Raw genomic sequence first — 23,281 nt, 5'->3', positions numbered from 1 at the left:
CCTACAACCTGAAGTAGTCTCTGGTGTCTGTTGTTCCCTTCTTTGTGTCCATGTGTTTTCATTGTTTAGCTGCCACTTATAAGTGAGAATATGCTGTATTTGGTTTTCTGTTCCTGTGTTAGTTTGCTTAGGATAATGGCCTCCAGCTCCATCTATGTTGCTGCAAACGACAGGATCTGACTCTTTTTTATGGTCACATAGTATTTCATGGTGTGTATGTACCACATTTTCTTTATCCAGTCTACCATTGATGGGCATTTAGGTTGATTACATGTCTTTGATATTATGAGGAGTGCTGCAGTAAACATATATGTGCGTGTGTCTTTATGGTAGAATAATTTATATTCCTTCAGGTATATACCCAGTAGTGGGATTGCTGGGTTGAATGGTAATTCTGTTTTAAGGTCTTTGAGGAATCACCACACTGCTCTCCACAATGGCTAAACTAATTTACATTCCCACCAACAGTGTGCAAGTGTTCCCCTTTTCTCTGCAACCTTGCCAGCATCTGTTATTTTTCGACTTTTTAATAACAGCCATTCTGACTGGTGTGAGATGGTATTTCATTTTTGTTTTGATTTACATTTCTCTAATGATTAGTGATGTTGAGCGTTTTTTCATACGCTAGCTGGCTGCGTGTATGTCTTCTTTTGGAAAGTTTCTGTTCATGTCCTTTGCCCACTTTTCAATGGGGGTGTTTTATTTTTGCTTGTAAATTTATTTAAGTTATTTATAGATGCTAGATATTAGACATTTGTCACGTTCATCATTTGCAAATGTTTTCTCTCATTTTGTAGGTTTTTTACTCTGGTCAGTTTACTCTGTTAATAATCATCTTCTTGTATGCAGAAACTATTTAATTAGGTACCATTTGTCAGTTTTTGTTTTTGTTGCTATTGCTTTCATCATCTTTGCCATGAAATCTTTGCCAGGTCCTATGTCCAGACCGGTATATCCTAGGTTGTCTTCCAGGGTGGTTATAGTTTTAGGTTTTACATTTAAGTCTTTAATCCATCTTGAGTTGATTTTTATATATGGCATAAGGAATGGGTCCAGTTTCAATCTTCTGCATATGGCTAGTGAGTTATCCCAGCACCATTTATTGAATAGGGATTCCTTTCCCCGTTGCTTGTTTTTTGTCAATTGTGTTGAAGATGAGGTGATCATAGATGTGTGGCCTTTTTTTCTGGGCTCTCTCTTCTGTTCCATTGGTCTGTATGTCTGTTTTTGTACCAGTACCATGCTGTTTTGGTTACTGTAGCCCTGTAGTACAGTTTGAAGTCAGGTAATGTCTCCAGCTTTGTTTCTTTTGCTTAGGATTGCCTTGGCTATTTGGGCCCTTTGTTTGGTGCCATATGAATATTAAAACATTTATTTCTAAATGTGAAGAATGTAATTAGTAGTTTGATAGGAATAGCATTTAATCTGTAAATTGCTTTGGACAGCATGACCATTTTAACAATATTGATTCTTCCTATCCAAGAGCATGGAATGTTTTTCCATTTGTTTGTGTCATCTCTGATTTCTATGAGCAGCGTTTTGTAGTTCTCATCGTAAAGATCTTTCACCTCACTGGTTAGCTGTACTCCTAGGCATTTAATTATTTTTGTGGCTATTGTGAATGGGATTATGTTACTGATTTGGCTCTCAGCTTGGACATTGTTGGTGTATATGATTGCTATTGATTGTTGTACATTGATTTCATACCCTGAAACTTTGGTGAAGTTACCAGGTCAAGGAGCTTTTGGGCCAAGGCTATGAGGTTTTCTATGTATTGAATTATATTATCTGCAAACAGAGATAGTTCGACTTCCTGTTTTCCTATTTGGATGCCCTTTATTTCTTTCTCTTGCCTGATTGCTCTGGCTAGGACTTCCAGTACTATGTTAAATAGGAGTGGTGAGAGAGGGCATCCTTGTCTTCTGGGTTTTGAGGGAATGCTTCCAGCTTTTGCTTGTTAAGTGTGATGTTGGTTATGGATTTTTCTTAGATGGCTCTTATTATTTTGAAGAATGTTCCTTCAATACCTAGTTTGTTGAGAGTTTTTAACATGATGAGTTTTACTGAAAACTTTTTCTGCATCTATTGAGATGATCATGTGGTTTTTGTTTTTAGTTCTGTTTCTGTAATAAATCACATTTATTGATTTGCATATATTGAACCAACCTTACATTCTAGTGATAAAGCCTGATTGATCATGGTGGGTTAGCTTTGTGATATGCTGCTGGATTCAGTTTGCTAGTATTTTGTTGAATGTTTTTGCATCTATCTTCATCAAGGATATTGGCCTAACGTTTTCTTTTTTTGTTGTTGTTGTGTCTGTGCCAAGGTTTTCGTATCAGAATGATGCTGGCCTCATAGAATGATTTAGGGAGAAAACCTTCCTCCTCAATTTTTTGGAATAGTTTCAGTAGGAATGCTATCAGATCATCTTTATACATCTGGTAGAATTTGGCTATGACTCCGTCTGGTCCTGGGCTTTTTTTTTTTTTTTTTTTTTTTTTTTTGGTTGGGAGACCTTTTATTACGATTCAGTTTTGGAAGTCATTATTGGTCTTTTCAAGTATTCAGGAAATCCCTGGTTTTCTGACTAGTTCAGTCTTAGGAAGTTGCATACAACCAGAGATTTAACCATTTCTTGTAGGTTTTCTAGTTTGTGTGCATACAAATGCTCATAGTAGTCGCTGAGGGGTTTTTTGTATTTCTTTTGTGCCAGTGGCATCATCTGCTTTGTCATTTCTGATTGTGTTTATTTGAATCTTCTTTTTTATTAGTCTAGCTAGTAGTCTATATATATTATTAAACTTTTTCAAATAACCATCTCCTGGATTTCAGATCTTTCGTACGGTTTTTTTATATCCCAGTTTCCTTCAATTCAGGTCTGATTTTGGTTATTTCTTGTCTTCTTCTAGCTTTGGGGTTGATTTGCTCTTGTTTCTCTAGTTCTTCTAGTTGTGATGTTAGGTGGTCAATTTGACCTCTTTCTAACTTTTTTTGTCCTTTGAGAGGGAGTCTCACTCTGCCACCCAGGCTGGAGTGCAGTGGTACAATCTTGGCTCACTGCCTTCTCCACCTCCTGGTTTTAAGAGATTTTCCTCCTTCAGCCTCCTGAGAAGCTGAGATTACAGATGCCCATCACCACACCTGGCTAATTTTTATATTTTAGTAGAGATAGGGTTTCACCTTGTTGGTCAGTCTGGTCTTGAACTCCCGACCTCAAAGAATCTGCCTTGGCCTCCCAAAGTGCTGGGATTACAGGCTTGAGCCACCGCACCTGGCCCTCTTTTTAACTTTTTGATGTGGGTATTTAGTGCTATAAATTTTCCTCTTAACACTTTCTTAGCTGTGTCCCAGAGATTCTGGTATGTTGTATCTTTGTTCTCATTAGTTTTAAAGAAATTCTTGTTTTTCACCTTAATTTTATTATTTATCCAAAAATCATTCAGGAGCAGGTTGTTTAATTTTCATGTTGTTGTATGGTTTTGAGTGATTTTTCTTAGTATTAATTTCTATCACACTGTGGTTTGAGAGTATGGTTGGTATGATTTTTGTATTTTTGAATTTGCTGTGGATTGTTATGTCCAATTGTGTGATTGATTTTAGGGTATGTGCCATGTGGCGATAAGAAGAATGTATATTCTGTTGTTTGGAGGGGGGATAGAGAGTTCTGTAGATATCTATTAGGTCCATTTGGTCACATGTTGAGTTCAGGGCCTGAATATCTTTGTTAACTTTTGGCCTCAGTGATGTGTCTCATACTGTCAGTAGGGTGTTAAAGTCTCTGGTAGTATTTTTAAGAGAATGCATTCTTCTCAATGGAAATGACTGTTCTCTTTCTCTTGAATTTGCCTCTTTACTGTTTGATATGCTGTCCCTTACTTCAGTGCCATGTCATTAGCCCAGTAGTGCCAGTTATAAACAGCTCACATTATGAATTAAGCATCTTTCAGTTTTTGGAAGTGCCATCAACCTTCTTGTATTCAAAATTAATAGTATTAGAGACTTTTGTAAATTCTGATCAATCTGTTTTTCTTGAACATTCAAATTGCTATTGAGCAAAATGTTGCTAATTCCGTACTTTCTTGGATGGATCTAAGTATTAAAAAGCTATTTGAAATTCTCTTAACTAATGTGTAGCAGTGTGCTAAAGGTAAGTTGGCTTGTTTTGGTGGAAATATAGTTTTCATTTTGGAAGAAGTCTGTTGCTTTGTTATTCTTTTAAAACATGTTTATCAAGCACGAGTTTTAGGGCAAAAATGACTTATTTCTTATAAAGCCATCTGAGATTCAAACCATGGATTGTCTTCAGTCTGCTTAGATTACCTTAACTGCTTATGGTTCCATAGGAGTTGATGTTTGGCTCCTCTGTTCCTCAACTGGTAGATTCATTTTTTTTTTTTCAACTATTTCTTGATTGCCTACTTTGTGCCAGGTTACATGGTGAGGCTATAGCAATGATCAAAACAAGCTTCCTTGCTCTCATGAAACTTGCAGTGTGTAGTGATAGGGTGAAAGACAACAATCAAATACATTATATTGGTTGCTGATATATGCTATGGTGGAAAAAAGAAAGCATTATAAAGTGATGGAGTGTGACCGGGAGAGAGGGCTGCTGTTTTAGAGACCTAGAAAGGTCTCTCTGATGAGGTGACATTTGGGCAGAGACCTGAAGGAAGTAAGAGAAAGAACTACATGGACATCTTAAAGGAAAATGTACCAGGTAAAAGGAAGGTAAAAGTGTACTAGGAGAGTTCAAGAGGTAATGTGATATGCAAAATCTTTATTTTTGATTTTGGTCTTGTGCTAGTGCTAAATGTAGCAACCTTTTATTGCAAATATCTTTGGAGTACCTATGGGTAGTCAGCCTTTTTCAGTCCAGAAGCACATTAGGCATTCTCTGGAACTTGCAAAGAGGACTATGAAGAGTGTAGATATGGACCAAGATTCAGATTCTTTACCAAAAAAAGCTTTCCTTTCTTTAGCAAAACTGGGATAGATTTTTTTTTTTAATGAAAAGAAAACATTGTAACAGGTTTCATAAAAAACAGTATTATCAACTAAACCCCATTTGTTTTGGGGACATTCTAATTATGTACCTAAGAATTACAATTATCTGTCATGTGATTTTAAAGTACCATAGTGAAATAAAAGTAGATTGTTGCTTCTTTTGTATTAATGAAAGTTAAGGCTAAATTACACACTAGTCAATCCGAGTTGTATTTTTTTTTAAATTTACTCATTAGTGAAAATGAGTAGTTTTCAAAGAGAGTGTGTTGTTATATGCCACGGACTAGTCCTCTCTTTTGAAAATAAAAAGGAATGCAACACCTTTTTTGTACTTTTTAATTCAGTGGAATATCTTTACTGAGCTTAAATCTTTGTTTATAGAAAGTATGTTGGAAGTGTCTTTCAACTTCATGGAGAATGTTGCATCCATTATCATTTGCTTTGTCTCTCCTGCTGCCAGAGTTGTTGTCCCCTCCTCTGGGCTTCCCCAGCTCCTTGTGCACCTCTCATTCTGCCTCTCCATCTAGAATTTGACCTCTTTGGTGACAGGGAATAAGTCATCTTTGTCCCTAGTACTTGTCATTTAGTAGACACTCAGTAAATGTCCTGCAGTCAATTAGTGAAGTAACTAATGCGCTATTGAAGTCATCCCTAGCCTTTTAGAGTCAATCTCCATTATGATAGTAATTATTTTTCATAGCCATTGATTGAAAATACATTACTTTGTTAATTTGTGTCATAGTTAAATGCATTTTATTAATTAAGGGACATTTATACATGTGAAAAACACATAGAAGTATGGGGAATTATTTATTCAGGCCACAGAAAATGTTTGTATGACAGTCTTTAGCACTGTGTAGATAAATACTGAAGTAAATACTTTTGTCAGAATAAGGTTCATAGAATAAATTTTTCAATAAAGGAAGATATATAATATCAGAGCAGGACTTTAGAAATGTTACAGCTTTCTACCTGTACTCATTTATTTATTCATCTAGTATTAATTGAATGCTTTTTGTATACCAGATTCTGTTATAGGAGCTTAAGATTCTCCTAGTTCTCCAGTCAAAGACCACCAGGACCGCACTGGGAGTTGATCAGATTAGGTTTATTTCTCAGTCAGGGAGGAATAACACACTCCATGAGGAACTATAGGGCTTCTCAGGAAGAGGATGTTAGAAAATACACAATTTGGACTTGAAAATGCTAACCAAAAATACGTAAAATGTTAACCAAAACAATGGTGACACAGGCTGGCTGCTGCCTATATTTAGTTTCTGTAAGGATTCTTCACTTAATGGTCTTTGCTGAAGTAACTCCTGAATAACTAGTTTTAGCTACTAAATAATCTTTTGAAAAGTTATTAACGTCTATTAGAAACGCAGCTTATAGCGTGTGAACATTCTAAATTAGATTCTGTTTAAGGGGAGGTATATTAATGTGACACATCACAATATGTTAGATTCTTTTTTGTAGTTACTAGGCAGTGATCTTATTTACAGTTTCCTTTGCCACCACCAAAAGCATGACAGAAAACTTTCTTATTTTAGCTAGTAAGTTTTCCACATACATAAATATCATCTTGTAGATGATTGTTATATGAAATTTCTTTCTTTCCTCTGTTTTTTATTATAGCCACTGTATGATGCTGCTTACCTTACAATGTATAATATCTGCTTCACATCCCTGCCTATCCTAGCCTATAGTCTACTGGAACAGCACATCAACGTTGACACCCTGACCTCAGATCCCCGATTGTATATGTAAGTTAAATATTTAGTTAAAACCCCCTAAGACTTTCAAAGTTGTGGTTTTCATTTCACCTGCAGGTGAGAAGAACACAGAACTATGTACTTGGTTTTTGGTTTGATTATGTGGTTCTGTTTGGAATTTTTAGCTATTGAAAATGACAACAGGAAAATGACATATTTCCTAGGTGTGGGTTCTGTGCTTGAAACTGTGTGAAACATTTAGTTCAGAGTCACTCATTTCTAAAACTTAAACCTACGATGTCATAATGTTCTGGTGTCTCATGGGAAGACATGATATTTTAACTCCAAAATAAAAAAAAGCACACACAAAGATCTTCCGTAGTTTAGAATATTGATTCCTACTTGTTGCAGATTGAATGATGAAGTTATATTACCCTTTCTCATGTAAACTGCACCTACAGCATTAGCCACCCCATACCCCACCTTTGTTAACCCCATTCTAAAACTGTTTTGTTGAAGAAAATAATGAACTCATAAGCCACTGTATTCATTTTGTGTCAGTTGAAATAGATGCTTTTCTCTGTGGACGGGGGACTTAGCACTAGCCCCAGTTGCTTAACTTATGATTTAATTGGTTTTTTAGATTATAGCCTACAGCTGAGGATAAAGATGTTAATTTACAGCAGATTGTAAGCATTGCTAAATTGTAGGTAACAAAGGCAATAGAGAGGTTTGGATGATTTATTTGTATGAAATGAAGATGCACAAATTTAAGGGATTTTTTTAAACCAGCATGACTCATAAAAGTTACATTTAGCAATTGTTAGAATTATACAGAGTTATAAAATTTATCATTTTAAAGGTCTTCATTAAGGAAAATTTCAGACATACATAAAAGTAGAGAGAATGCTATTTATATAATGAATGAATGTAAATAGTTGTGGAACCACTCAGTTTGTCTTAACCACTCAGCTTCAACAACTCTCAACTCCTTGACATTCCTGTTCGACTAATAACCCTATCTGCTCTATCAAAGGCTTATTTTGAAGCAAATCTCAAACATTATATAAAAGTTATTTCACTATGCATCTTTTAAAGATAAGGATTTTTAAAGATGGTAATACCCTATCACTTAACAAGTCCTTAATATCAAATAGCCAGGCAGTGTTCACATTTCTCCAGTTGACTCACTTTTTTTCATAGCATGCTTATTTGAATCAGGATCCAAAGAAGGTCCACACATTGCAATTGGTTTATATACTTTCTGAGCCTCTTTTAATCTGTAAGTTAACCCTGCAATTTATTTGTGGACAAAACCAGATTATTTATGTTGTAAAATTTCTCCCAGTCTAGAGTTTGCTGATTATCTCCGCATTGTGTTTACACGTTCTGCTGATCCCTGCATTTGTTGTAAATGCGTAATTAGATCTAGAGGAGAATCGTTAGAACTTTGGTAGAAATCTTATAAGCATCAGCTCCTGCTATTCTCTTTTTGAAAATGAAGAACCAAGGCCCAGAAATGACTTACCTAAGGACACAGGATACAACCAGATGCAAAATGAAGATCAGAATTCAGTCCTCTTTCCAGTGCTTTTTCCAGCAGGCCAGTGGTTTTAAAACATTGTTTTAACTACAGTTGTTTCCAGACAACTTCTAAAGTGAAGCCCAATAGTGCAGTTGCTCTGGTGAAGTGGGATTTGAGGGGTAGTAGGCAGATTTCCTCCTATTCAGTCCCACCAAGAGCTCAAACTAACACCTGGGCTGAAATCCTCTGCTACTTAACCATGTGACCTTATGCAGGTTACTTGACTGCAGTGTGCCTCAGTTTCATCTTCAGTAATATATGGGCAACAGTAGCACCTAATCACAATGGTTTTATGAGGAATAAATGAGTCACTATATACAAAATAGCTAAAAAACGCCTGACAAGTTTTCAGGCAACGATAGCTATTAATCTTATTATTCTAACACCCTCCTCCAGCCCTTAGAGCTGTGCTGAGCATTTGTATAAATTAAGAATGTCAAAAATCTGCAAAAAGCTGTTGAGTAAAATATATCATAAGGGTTTTCATAAAGTTTTATTGACTGTGCTTTAGGTGTAGGTCATGATTTACTGAATTTTGCATAGACTTGCCACATCTGAGGCAAAAATAAAGTCCATGGCATACCTATTGCCCAGTCCAAAGTGCCACTTTCCTCTTTGACCTCATGCTTATAAGTAGTGAATGCCTTCTTTGACAAGACATTGCTCTTGGCCTGTCACCAGACTCTAGATTGCTTCATTACTCTGACTATTCCTTTGTGAACATGAAGCCCTGGTCTTCCTCTATGGCTCTCTGTACAGCATGCCACTTAATATTAGCAGTGACATTGTGTAGCGTATTATAGATTTTACCTTTGGTGATTTAGTAACTTGGATATTTCCAAACACTTTGATGTGAAACAAAACATAATTGGATGTTTTCATATTTTTAAGAAAAATGTAAAAAATAAACTGGTTTTTCTATAGAGGGAGCAGGTGTAATTTGTTTCTTCTACAGCGTTGAAAGGCAAACGAAAGGATTCTGGTATACCTGCTGCCTACCATAATATGGAGGTGCTCAGGCCTGTGCTGCTCATCAACCTCTCCCCAGATCTTGATTCTCTCTCATGCTCCCCTTCATGTTGATTGCCCCATTCTTGAGTTTTTGACAGTTTCTTCATTCGAGTGCAGCTAGAAAGCCCAACCTATAATTCAACGTATCATGCTTCTCCTGCTCTTTTCCCCCACTGAATGTGATGTAACTTCTGTCGATGACCTGTAAAGACAGGGACCACTTCCTGCTTCTGCCCTTTCTTCCTCAGCCCAGGTTAGTGACTGTCAAAAGCCACATTGGCTGGCAGTTGTTGGGCAGTGCCTGCAAGGATCTTTACAGAGGTGCCTTCCCTTTGGCTTCCTAGTTGTCTTGGAAACATGACTTACTGGCTGTAGGGAGAGCTTGTTTCTGGGAAGCAGCTACCACTTTCTGCCATTTTTCTAGGACAGACAGCATACCCTGAATTTCAGATCGCTGCATGCACCTGGAAATCCTAGTAGGCAAAAGTTGCATAATTGCCATGTGTTCACGAAACCCCACAGCACTGAATACCAACTCAACAAGGATCAGTTGCATTTACATTACAACGGTGTTTCTTACTTGATACAGCCCAGTGACATTCTTGGTGGTATTACAAACAAGTATGTTATTTGAGTAATTAGATATCATTTATTAAATGTTAAGAGCAATTTGAAATAGAATCCAAAAGAAACACATGCACAGACCCATCTTTTTCTGCAGCTCTGCTCCATTAGAATTGGTAGTCGTATTTAGCAGTCTGACTTGTGCTGTTTTTGACAGATTTAAAGTTAATCTGTCCACCTGCCATTTATCAGAGTATCATTATAAAACTCCAAACATGTTATTTGACTTGATGGAAAAATATAAAGGGCACCATAAGACCTTAAAAAAAGGTTAAATTTCCAGGAATAAATCTTGATTAAAAGAAATATCTTAATTGTTCTTGGAAAGCTTCGTAGCTTGATTGAGAACATATGCTCTGGTCAAGTCAATCCAAGATTGTATATTAGCTCTGTCTCTAACCAAGTGAACTTTGGCATTGCTACTACACTAGTGGTTCCCAAACTATACTGCACATTGAAATCAACTGGAGGGCTTTAAAAATATCCTGACCTCCATGTTACACCTTATGCCAATTAAATCAGAATGAAGATGGGAGCCAGGCATTAGTAGTTTTTAACAATCCTCAGGGGATTCCAAAGTGCATCAAAGTTTGGGAACCATTGTGTTAAACCTTTCTGAGGCTCCTTATTATTTGTAAATCTGAGTGATAATAATACCTATCTCATGTAGTTTTTATGTGGATAAAAATAGTTAATGTCTGTAAAACTCTTAGCCCAATTCCTGGCATGTTAGAACCATTAATCGAAGGAAATTATTGATGTTATTGTTGTAAGCAGCCAGAAATTTAGAAGAGTTTAGAGAGTTTACTCCAGTGGCTGAGTCAGGAGGTGACTGCATGAAGGTCAGCCTTTGGCTCAGTCTGACCCTTTACCAAAAATCTGTCAGGCCATTAAGGGTAGCCCCTTACATTATAGCAGGGCCAAACCCCATGCCCACCTTTGACATTTTGACATTTCAGTGTATGTTTAAATGAAAAGTTTCACTAATGTTTTTTTCCCCCATTTCTCAATAGGAAAATTTCCGGCAATGCCATGCTACAGTTGAGCCCCTTCTTATATTGGACATTTCTGGCTGCCTTTGAAGGGACAGTGTTCTTCTTTGGGACTTACTTTCTTTTTCAGACTGCATCCCTAGAAGAAAATGGAAAGGTAAAAAGAACCTATCATTACATCTTTTAGTATTATAAGTATGGCTTATCTTTTTCCCACAGGCACTGGATTTGTCATATACGTACTCTAGCGGTAATCATTTTACAAACTTTTTCTGAAGATACAGTAGTTAGTTCTCACAGCTTGTTTAGAACAATAGAAGTGAAATAAGAAATCACTTTCTGTGTGCATGGCTAGCTAGAGAGCTTATCTGCAAACTTTCTGGAACCTTAACTTGGCTGTAATTTTTACTAGATTAACAGAGTTCTTGGGACTTCAGACTCCTGCTCTTTGACATGAGAAAGGTTTTTCCCGTTTTAAAGTAAAGCCTGGCCACACTCAGTTCTTATTCACGGTGGCCTTCCATGCTTGGAGCTAAAGTGGGTAGCTGCCATATATTTGGAGTGTTTGCCCAATAGGTGAAGAGGGGAATTCTCTTCTCTCCTTCCTTCTCTTCCCAATGGAAGCACAGTATTCTCCAGAAAGGCTACTCTGGTCCTGCCAGTGTCTTCCCAGCTCATGACTATCTCATTCAGCAGCTGCACTGGGGTAATTTTGCCCTGTCTATACTCTAAGAGAAAATTAGTGATGGGGGACAGATGAGGCCTTCCTCCTGCAGCCACACAATAGGAAATCAAAAACACTACCTTGCATACTGCTTCACTATGTTCTCCTTTGCTATTTCTGAGATTCTTCATTTATGGTTGTTCATTCTTTATAATCATAGTGTGAAGCAAAGCTAAGGTTCAAAAAGAATTTACTGAGTACATTATGTCCTGTTACAGAAAAATAGGTTCAGTAAATTTGAATGGTACTTTAAAATTAGGCACTGCAATCAAAACCTCTCTTAATTTGGACAAAAATTAGTTTAATATGAGTCCATGAAAATTATTAATCACAAAGTACTTGTTGGGGAAACACAGATCTACTTTAAAGTAGTCACATGTAGCACTTGCCAAAGAGAGTGTCCTGCCAAATCCTGTGAGCCCTTGGGAAAATTATATCAGTTTTTCAGGTCAGCTTTGCCCACCAGTAAGAAGAATTGATTTGATTTGGTGATTTTCTGGCCTCTTGAGGTTTATAACTGATTGTGCAAATTCACTTTTCATTTTGGTTTTAATGGGCAGACAGATTTTATATAGCTGGCTACTGCTTAAAAGGAGTTTGCCCCATAGTAGCAGATACTCTCCTATAATTGATATGATTCATTTGCTCAGCAAACTTTCCAGGTGGTGCCTGAGAACATCAACTCAGCATCTGTTTAATTCGTTACCCATTTTGAGTTCACAAAGTCCAAATTAATAAGGTTTTACTATATATGTCACCATCCCTCTAAATGTTTGCTAAAATTGCAGTAAGTATATGAATTACTATTAGCAAGAAAAAAAAAACACTCATGTATGATTTGAGTGAATCCTTTTTTTGCTTCTATTAATCTTAATTTTTGTTTTTATTTTTTAAAAACCTTTTACATCTCATTTTCTGTTTTAATGTTATGCATTCAGATCTTCACAACATTTGGTAAGCATATGTGCCATTCATTGCCATCATTTGGATTTATACATGGTATCTGCTTTTCTTTGATGTGCACATGCTGACAGCTCTTGTATTTACAACCATAAAAAAAGACTCATTTAAAAAAATGTAAATTCATTTGTCTACAAATTATTGCCCATTTGAGAGGTTTAGTTCTACATCGTAGGAAAATCCCATATCAAATTCTTTAGAGACATGAATCATTCAAATGAGTTGTTTTGATGAACATTGCTGTTAGTAGAGTATTTGCTTTCTTTGCCCTTTGTCACACCAGCGAGTTCCCTGTTTAATGCTGCTTGGAGTAATAGAAGTAAACCCTGCCAACCACAGCTGGGATGTATCTGTTCGTGAAAATTTAGGATCACAGGAAAATCTGGCATTGTGGCCTGATCTTATTGACTAGCTGTTTCCTTAAACAATTCGTACAAAAATCTTTGGCAGTTATACACAAGATTAAACTTGGCTCTTTTTTTTTAATAAAAAAATACTAAGATAACACTTGCATGTACATGGTACATGTAATTATTAAATGTTTTTCAGGTATACGGAAACTGGACTTTCGGAACCATTGTTTTTACAGTCTTGGTTTTCACTGTAACTCTGAAGGTTAGATTTTTACTTATTCACATATATTTAACACTGTTTCTGTAATACTTTCTTGTCTTATCCCAATATACCATTTCTTTGTCTCCTAATCTTTATTTTTGTTATGGGTTGTTATTAAAGTCTTTGTCTTAATACTTACTAAAATGTGTATGATGTTAGGGATTTAGGTATTTGTATACTATTTTTGATTAATTTTTTTCCAGTATATTGTCATCTTCTTTATTTTGTTTTACTTAAAAAAATTCAAATATCATACTTATGGTGAAAATCTGTTTATTTACTGCTATTTTAAGTGGCGTATAAACAGGTTGTGGGTGAGAGAGAGTGTGTGTGCTTGCGTGCGTGCATGTGTGTGTGTTTTTATGTTAAGTACTCGAATCTTCTAAAAATTATACATCTGTTTAAGAACCCCAGGCCTAAAATAGGTATATATGAGCAAGATATATGTGAAAAAGGGCTTGATAGTAGTAACATTTTATAAAATGTATTCATCACTGATGGCGGGATGTGGTGGCTCATGCCTGTAATCCCAGCACTCTCGGAGACCAAGGTGGGCAGATCACTTGAGGCCAGGAGTTCAAGACTAGCCTGGGCAACATAGTGAAACTCTGTCTCTATTTGTATTTTTTAAATTTAAAAATAAATGTAGAAAAATTAAAAAATGTATAAATTGAATTCATCACTAAAATTTACCCATGTTAGTGATAAAGTACCTAAGAATGTAATGCAGGTAAACAAAAGAAAGGTAATTTTGGCAAAATCATTGGCACTGACATACAGCCATGTGATAATGCTGTGAAACCTCACTGATTGCTACCCTTGATGTCCATGATTTGGGAGTCTCTTATAGTTGAAAGCATAATCAAATTATTTTTATCATTCCAATAATAAACACCTCACGTGGGGTCCATGAGTAAATACCTTTAAATTAATTCCAGCATGCCCAGGGGTTAGAACCAGAATTCAGAAATATAATTGTCAAAGGATCTCTCTCAACTTTCCCTCTTAATTTTTTTTTCATGGTTTATTTCATGGAATAAAGCTAACATATGTTTGCTTTATTCATCTATTTCAGTAATATTTTAGGACCTTAAAAGGACATGTTACAGTTCATCTCAGGATAGGCACTTACTAGCTATGTGTCCTTGGGCAAGTGACTTTAACCTCTCTGTGCCTCAGTTTCCTCTTCTATAAAATTGAGATAAAAGTAGCACCTATCCTTCTTAGGGTTTTTTGAGGAGTCAATTAGCAAATACATACTAAACCCTTAGGATGGTGCTCATTACAATAAGTGCTAGTTTTCAGTTTTTATGTCTCACAGTATCACAATTTGAAATGGACACCTCTCTCCTCCTTTTTTCCCCTGTCCTTGCGTATAGCCTAAGGGCCTCCAAATGGCCTTCACAGTGTTTTTCCAGTGTATCTCAAAGACTTACACTCCCTTCTCTTTGGACGAATATTAGTATTATCTTTGGATTCATATTAGTATTTTCCCTAGCAAGCAGAAGAGTAGCAATTCAAGACTGAGCTACATTAACAATGTTATCAACATCCTGTTTATAAATGAGAAACTATAACAGAGAGCTGATGTCCATGGTGTCATCGCAAGTAACAAAACTAAGACACCATATCCTCTGTGAAAATTAGCTACTCTGGGTATTAGCTCATGTGACCCAGAAGTTTCAAGCAAGTGCAGTAGACCATACTTTTGTTTTTAGATCACATTTGAAAACCCAGATGCCACAATCTGAAAACATGATTATTCCTGGCAGAAATGTGAAGAAATTAAAATCTAACTGAACATTTTATTAATTTAATGGAATAGATACAGGTTTTGCAATTGGAAAGATACACTACGTAGTCACACCCATGATTCATTGCTGTATGATGTTAGGTGTATAGAGCCTTTGTATTTAGTGACTCTTGTCTGTTGTGTTTGAGCTTTCATAACACCTTTGAAAATTTTGTAGTTTGTCTACCCTTCGTAGGTACGTGTTCCATCTCCTACTTCTTTTTAGCATATCTGCCTCCACCAGCTAGGCCTCCTTTTGCCATCATCTTCCTGGCTTCCATTGCATAAGGACTTGGAATTTGGGCCTCCTAGATATTACCATTACTTCATTCCTTATCCATTGCCCAGTACTGAGATATCTGCAGTCTTATACCTACTAGCTACTTAGCCTGATCACACCTCCAGCCTGTACTCCAGAGTTTAGAAGGCTTAGGGCAGAGCTCAACTTTCTCACACTTGTTTTTTGAAAAACATGGATTCTGTTTAGTTCCACTCTCCTCTGGATCCCTGGCCCAAATTAGATCCTCCCATAGGTATCATTGTGTACTAGTTTTCAGATACTGTGGCATATTGCCTGGTGCAATTTGTAACCATCATGAAATCTTTTGTATCTTTTCAGCTTGCCTTGGATACCCGATTCTGGACATGGATAAATCACTTTGTGATTTGGGGTTCTTTAGCCTTCTATGTATTTTTCTCATTCTTTTGGGGAGGAATTATTTGGTAAGTAATTGTACATGTGTGAGCAATGTACACTATATATATAAGCATTCATTATACTTTTCAAGTTTTGATTATATAAGATGGCAGATCTTTAATATTAATGGACTGAAGGTTACTTGTTAGCTGGTAATGCTACTGATTTCAGGTAAGATTTTGAATAGCAGTATATACACTGCACGAATCACTCAGAAGACCTCCCTTTGGTAACCCCTGTCCAACTCTTTCTAGTTGAAGGTGTGTAAACATCTCTCCAGTGAAACTAGTTTTTAGCATACCTCTCATGATTTTCAGAGGAAATACTCATCCTGTGAAGTTTTTACCTGATATATTCGCCAACAGATACATTATTGTCCATTTGGACCCTGTTTCCTCTTTATAGTGTATAACTGTCATTCATGTTACTACAGGTATGCTCAAGGTATAGAATATATACTACTTAATACTCAGAGGGTTGTATTTTGTTGTTTTTTGTTTGTTTGTCTGTTTTTTTACCTTTTTAAAAAATTGCATTTTAGGTTTTGGGGTACATGTGAAGAACATGCAAGATTGTTGCATAGGTACACACATGGCAGTGTGATTTGCTGCCTTCCTCCCCTTCACCTATATCTGGCATTTCTCCCCATGCTATCTCTCCCCACCTCCCCACTCTCTATCCCTCCCCCATTTCCCCCCAACAGACCCCAGTGTGTAGTGCTGCCCTCCCTGTGTCCATGTGTTCTCATTGTTCAACACCCACCTATGAGTGAGAACATGCGGTGTTTGGTTTTCTGCTCTTGTGTCAGTTTGCTGAGAATGATGGTTTCCAGGTTCATCCATGTCCCTACAAAGGACACGAACTAATCATTTTTGATGGCTGCATAATATTCCATGGTGTATATGTACCACATTTTCCCTGTCCAGTCTATCATCGATGGGCATTTGGGTTGGTTCCAGGTCTTTGCTATTGTAAACAGTGCTGCAATGAACATTCGTGTGCATGTGTCCTTATAGTAGAATGATTTATAATCCTTTGGATATATACCCAGTAATGGGATTGGTGGGTCAAATGGAATTTCTATTTCTAGGTCCTTAAGGAATTGCCACACTGTCTTCCACAATGGTTGAACTAATTTACACTCTCACCAACAGTGTAAAAGTGTTCCTGTTTCTCCACATCCTCTCCAGCATCTGTTGTCTCCAGATTTTTTAATGATCGCTATTCTAACTGGCGTGAGATGGTATCTCAGTGTAGTTTTGATTTGCATTTCTCTAATGACCAGTGATGATGAGCATTTTTTCATATGTTTGTTGGCCTCATGTATGTCTTCTTTTGTAAAGTGTGTGTTCATATCCTTCGCCCACTTTTGAATGGGCTTGTTTGTTTTTTTCTTGTAGATCTGTTTTAGTTCTTTGTAAATTCTGGATATCAGCCCTTTGTCAGATGGGTAGACTGCAAAAAATTTTTCCCATTCTGTTGGTTGCCAATTCACTCTAATGACTGTTTCTTTTGCCATGCAGAAGCTGTGGAGTTTGATTAGGTCCCATTTGTCTATTTTGGCTTTTGTTGCCAATGCTTTTGGTGTTTTGGTCATGAAGTCCTTGCCTACGCCTATGTCCTGAATGGTTTTGCCTATATTTTCTTCTAGGGTTTTTATGGTGCTAGGTCTTATGTTTAAGTCTTTAATCCATCTGGAGTTAATTTTAGTGTAAGGTGTCAGGAAGGGGTCCAGTTTCTGCTTTCTGCACATGGCTAGCCAGTTTTCCCAACACCATTTGTTAAACAGGGAATCCTTTCCCCATTGCTTGTTTTTTTCAGGTGTGTCAAAGATCGGATGGTTGTAGATATGTTGTGATGCCTCTGAGACCTCTGTTCTGTTCCATTGGTCTATATCTCCGTTTTGGTACCAGTACCATGCTGTTTTAATTACTGTAGCCTTGTAGTATAGTTAGAAGTCCGGTAGTGTGATGCCTCCTGCTTTGTTCTTTTTGCTTAGAATTGACTTGGCTATGCGGGCTTTCTTTTGGTTCCATATGAAGTTTAAGGTGGTTTTTTCCAGTTCTGTGAAGAAGGTCATTGGTAGCTTGATGGGAATAGCGTTGAATCTGTTAATTACTTTGGGCAGTATGGCCATATTCACGATATTGATTCTTCCTAACCATGAACATGGAATGTTTCTCCATCTGTTTGTGTCCTCTCTTATTTCGTTGAGCAGTGGCTTGTAGTTCTCCTTGAAGAGGTCCTTTACGTTACTTGTTAGTTGTATTCCTAGGTATTTTATTCTCTTTGTAGCAACTGTGAATGGCAGTTCGTTCTTGATTTGGCTCTCTTTAAGTCTGTTATTGGTGTATAGGAATGCTTGTGATTTTTGCACATTGATTTTGTATCATGAGACTCTGCTGAAGTTGCTTATCAGTTTCAGGAGATTTTGGGCTGAGACGATGGGCAGCTATTAAGAGCCTACCACCCAAAAAAAGCCCAGGTCCAGATGGGTTCACAGCCAAATTCTACCAGACATACAAAGAGGAGCTGGTACCATTCCTTCTGAAACTATTCCAAATAATCTAAAAAGAGGGAATCCTTCCCAAATCATTTTATGAGACAAACATCATCCTGATACCAAAACCCGACAGAGACTCAACAAGAAAAGAAAACTTCAGGCCAATATCGATGATGAACATAGATGCAAAAATCTTCAATAAAATACTGGCAAGCCGATTGCAACAGCACATCAAAAAGCTTATCCACCATGATCAAGTAGGCTTCATCCCGGGGATGCAAGGCTGGTTCAACATACGCACGTCTGTAAACATAAATCACCACATAAACAGAACCAAAGACAAAAACCACATGATTATCTCAATTGATGCAAAGAAGGCCTTTGATAAAATTCAACAGCCCTTTATGCTAAAAGTCCTCAGTAAACTAGGTATCGACGGAACGTATCTCAAAATAATAAAAGCTATTTACGACACACCAATAGCCAATATCATACTGAATGGGCAAAAACTGGAAGCATTCCCTTTGAAATCTGACACTAGACAAGGATGCCTGCTTTCACCACTCCTATTCAATATAGTACTGGAAGTTCCAGCCAGAGCAATCAGGCAAGAAAAAGAAATAAAGTGTATTCAAATAGGAGGAAGTCAAATTGTCTCTATTTGCAGACGACATGATTGTATATCTAGAGGGTTGTATTTTGAAATCACCATCTCACTGTTTTGGTTTGGGGTGGGAAGATGTAGAAAGGCAGATTCTGCAGCTTGTCCTTAAAGTTCATTTATTTCATCTTGGTTCAATAGATGTTTGTTCAGAATCAGTTTTGTGCTTGGGACTCTATGGGATAGAGAGATGACTAGACTGTACTCCAGAAGAGTAGAGTCCATTGAGGGACACACAAGCTGTGATTGGGGAAATTATATATTTGCATCTCCTTTCTTTACTCCCAAAAACCTATATTTGTTTTTAAATGTTTTTCGTTTTTAGTCATGGCTGCCTAAGACTTTAGACAAGGATGCCAGCAGTAGAGAGCATGGCCAGAGCAAGCCACAGGATAAGATTTCAAGAGTACATATTTTCATTGCTTTGAGCAAAATCTTACAAAATATTCTGTTTTATTACACAGATGTGAGGCCTATGTTTATGTCCCTTGAGTCTTAATTAGAAGAAACTTACTATTTTGAAAAGCTTTTCAAAAATAAAAACCTTAAGAAATAAAAATATGAGAAACCTAATCATTTATGGAAGTACCAGCTTTAAATTAAAGTATAATTACAGCATATATTTGGTTTCTCTAGGTAATTGAGAACAGTGAAGCTGAAAGAAGTCTCTATTTTCTTGGATAATATACAAATAAATCAAAGTTGATTAAGAACATACCATATACAATTGTATGTCTGCCCAGAGTACTGTAATTCTGTCTATGAATCTATGTAATCAGCATTTGAACTAATTATGCAAAATTTCTACAAGAATAAAATGTTTCTAGCAAACTCATTTCCAACTCTTTCCACAGTTTATTCCTTATTGATGAAAATAAATCCATTAAATAATTAAGGTATTGTCACACCTGTTTCTATTCATTAGTGATACTACAAATGAAATGTTAACCTATTTTTTATTTTATTGCCTGAAGTATTATTGTTAAGTAGAGTTGAGTTGAGCCACTACATGAACATAAACTTATAAAGCAACCAGTAAAATGTGACTAGAAACAATGTGAAACTTCAGCTGAATGTGGTCACAGTTAATGTATCTGGACATGTTCTACCCTGAGGCATTGAGTCACACCCCTCTTTGGGGTTGGGTAGTGAGAATGATGACTTCCCAGCCCCAAACCACATCCAGAAATAATAGTGTTTGTTTTTTACTGCCCTATGACAAAACTCCACAGACGACATGGAGGTTAAGAGAAAATACTGGAGACATTAGTCAGAGGGTATGATGCAAAGGAACAACCTGTGACTAGCTACCAGTTGTTACCTGGGCCCCTGTTATGACTCAGTTAACTGCCTAGAACATTATTCAAGGTGATCTTCAGAATTCAAGTGAGGTAGTCCTGCAGAAGGCTTTTCTGTATGGCAGGCATTTCCCAGAAAGCTTACGTAGCCCAGGCCTCATAAATTTTTCACCTCCCTGTTCTTTTATTCCACAATCTAGTTTTCATATAAGTAGAGCCACAAATTCAGTTTTATCATATTATATAAGGGTTCATGGACATTAATTTTTAAATGACAAATCAAATTATCTTCAACAAGCATGATGTGTCATCTTATAAACAGGAACCATAGTTATCTATCTAGAGTTCTTAATCCTAGGGCAATCTATTGTGCATCCTGTCCTTAAGTAGCAACTTCTTCCCCCTCACCTTTGAACAACAATAGCTTCACCTAGTGCGGCTCTCTGTGGTTCAGCTCAGACAAAAGGGAAGGGAAACAGGCCGTGCTTCTCAATGGCCACTTAACAATGAAGTGGATGACTTGGAATGAAATCTAACTTCAGAATAAGAGTTCCTCCTGGATTTCTGGATTCTAAGGCTTAATGTCCAATTAGCAATATTCTACTATGTATCAACCTATTTGGCACACACTGTTAATATATATTTGTAGATGACAATGGTAGATTCCTTCCATATGAGAGAGAGGATAAACTTTTACTGTCCTTTTTATATTTACATAGTGTTTTTATTGAGGGAGAGTTATAAAAATGTCTTAAATTTCTGAATACAGAACATAAACCCATCTCCTTCTTAATAAAACAGCTGAGGAAATAAAATGCTTGTCAGGATAAAAATGAACCATCATTTCTCTTGAATGCTTTTGAAATACCAGCATTTTCTAATGCACGTAAATAGTCACCAGTTGACAGCTTTAGAGTTGATTGCCTGATTGTTTTCAAGTCAAATGCATTTTATTATCTTTTTTCTCCTTTCATTATCATTTTTTTTTCAAACATTTGGTAAATGAAATTTGTTTACTACTTTTGGGATATTCTGGAGAAAATTATTAATATGTGTAAGGAAGTTTCTTTTTAAATACAAATGATGTTTCAATTCAACTTCTGTTTCATATGACAGGATTTGATTTGTTTTTCCATCATGTATTTTCTTTCTGCAGGCCTTTTCTCAAGCAACAGAGAATGTATTTTGTATTTGCTCAAATGCTGTCTTCTGTATCCACATGGTTGGCTATAATTCTTCTAATATTTATTAGCCTTTTCCCTGAGATTCTTCTGATAGTATTAAAGAATGTAAGACGAAGAAGTGCCCGGGTAAGAACTAAGTTTATCTTATAACCTGATTTTTGGAAGGGGCCTCAATATCTGCCATGAACTAAAAACCTGATTTAGAAAATTACATTAGTTACAGCATGTTAAACCCCTCCTTACAGGTTCATCACTTAATTTCCTCTTCTGCATAAAAAGTATAGTAAAAACTTCGTTATCCAATGCAGGTGGTAAGTAGATTCCTTAATAGTGTTCTGTGTGACCTTTAGCAATCCATATGGAGTATCTCATATGCTCCATATGGAATTTTAAAAGGAAAAATATGATTTCATAGCCTAGAATTTTCACACTAGGAATTTCCACACCAACATTTCCGCTTTAAACTTAGAAATTTCCCTGTGGGCTGTTTGCAGATTTTTTTTCAGTTGATAAACCAATTTGCTTCTTTCAGACCTTTCCCCTTCCTTTAATTATAGTGCTGCTTAATCTCTGTGTTGCTTCTAGCCCTGTCTGTCCAGCAGTATATTTGAACCAAAGAGAATTCCCTGGATGTGGTTTTTACATCCTTACACTCTGGAACACACTCATAAAAATTCAAGGTAGTTTTGTGAGTGTGTTTTTAGTTTTCCTATTAAATTGTAAATTTCCTATGGGAATGAGAAGTTATTTTCTTTGCTGCCTCATTATGATACCTTTTAATCATTTTTTTAAAAAGCCTTTAAAGCTCAATAGGGAGATGAGCATGGAAAATAAAACTTTTGGCAGATTTTGACCAACAGGCTAATTAAATATGTCATATCCCTGCCAACAGTAGCTGATTTTGTTAAACACAACTGTTTCTATCATATTGACATCAACTAGATCTCGTAGTACCTCCAAGGCAGTATTTCCAGGTAATATTCTAAGCTATGACTACCTGACCTATTTGATAAATTTGCCAACCCCAGTTTATCCACAAAACTTACATAATGATTTTGGTTTTGCCTATTGAATTGATAGAATCCAGTGGTTGATATTACATAGACATGGGGATCCGAAATGATTAGAGTAGGAAAACCTTCAGTGCTTAGAATTGCAAAAGAAGAGTTTCCCATTACAAGTCAGTGTCATCCCCAATCAAAACAAGAGAATTAACAGGGTACATTGATTCTTCATATGCAAGGCCAGTCAGTGTGTAGTTAGGTGGCCAGAATTGTCCTTAACTCCCTGCTTCTGCATGTCTTATGGGCTGGAACTGGACACAATAATGTTAGCTTAGTTAGACTGCTTCACTGTAGTCTGGGGTTTGGTTTTATGATGGAAAAGTGTCATTCAAATACCTGATTATGTCTTAATGTCGGTTGAACAGGGATAACAGGTTGATAGAACAGACTCCACCCAGAATGTCTCAAGTGGCAATTTGCATGAAACCAAATAAAATATGTTGCAATAAGAAATGATTTGGGGCTTTTTATAATAGAGAATTTTCCAGTGAAGGATTTCCAAGTTGCTCTTCCATCCTCCTTATTTGGGAGTACACTTTGGAGTGATCCTAAATGTGTCTTTTATTTGAGGTAATGGAGCTCATGTTAAATAACGGCTCACACCCAGCTACATGGTCTCAAGATGATAGAAAAATCTCAGAAAACAAAACCTTCAAACTTACCTTCTTCCTTATTAGGCCCTCTCTTTAAAAAGTTAGACATTGGCTGGAGGTGACTCTTACATAGACCACTAAATTGTGGGATACTACCAAGCAGTCACAGATAAAGACTTAGAACATTTTCTTTCCATACAGAATCTTAACTTCTATTGAAAGTATGGAGTTCTGGGACTGCATCCTTTTTTTACTTAGC

At 36.6% G+C, this 23,281-nt stretch overlaps 1 protein-coding gene across 11 annotated transcripts in view; it reads left to right on the top strand.

Moving 5' to 3' along the window:
• ATP11C (ATPase phospholipid transporting 11C) overlaps nucleotides 1-23,281 on the top strand; it is a 217,303-nt gene that overhangs the window by 184,352 nt on the left and 9,670 nt on the right. For 9 of the 11 annotated variants that reach the window (XM_032268320.1, XM_032268311.1, XM_032268316.1 and 6 more), the window contains exons 24-28: nucleotides 6,643-6,770; nucleotides 10,953-11,088; nucleotides 13,165-13,230; nucleotides 15,642-15,745; nucleotides 21,338-21,491. In XM_032268320.1, the coding sequence (XP_032124211.1) occupies nucleotides 6,643-6,770; nucleotides 10,953-11,088; nucleotides 13,165-13,230; nucleotides 15,642-15,745; nucleotides 21,338-21,491 (588 nt within the window). Of the gene's footprint in view, nucleotides 1-6,642; nucleotides 6,771-10,952; nucleotides 11,089-13,164; nucleotides 13,231-15,641; nucleotides 15,746-21,337; nucleotides 21,492-21,610; nucleotides 21,677-23,281 lie in introns of all 11 variants that reach the window. The other 2 variants (XM_032268317.1, XM_032268318.1) reach the window with 1 other exon arrangement.

The sequence above is a fragment of the Sapajus apella genome, unplaced genomic scaffold (assembly GCF_009761245.1).
Source record: "Sapajus apella isolate SASKATOON/1434 unplaced genomic scaffold, GSC_monkey_1.0 scaffold179, whole genome shotgun sequence".
Taxonomy (NCBI): domain Eukaryota; kingdom Metazoa; phylum Chordata; class Mammalia; order Primates; family Cebidae; genus Sapajus; species Sapajus apella.
The sequence above is the reverse complement of the archived record's forward strand: the minus strand, read 5'-3'. Positions and strand labels throughout refer to the sequence as shown.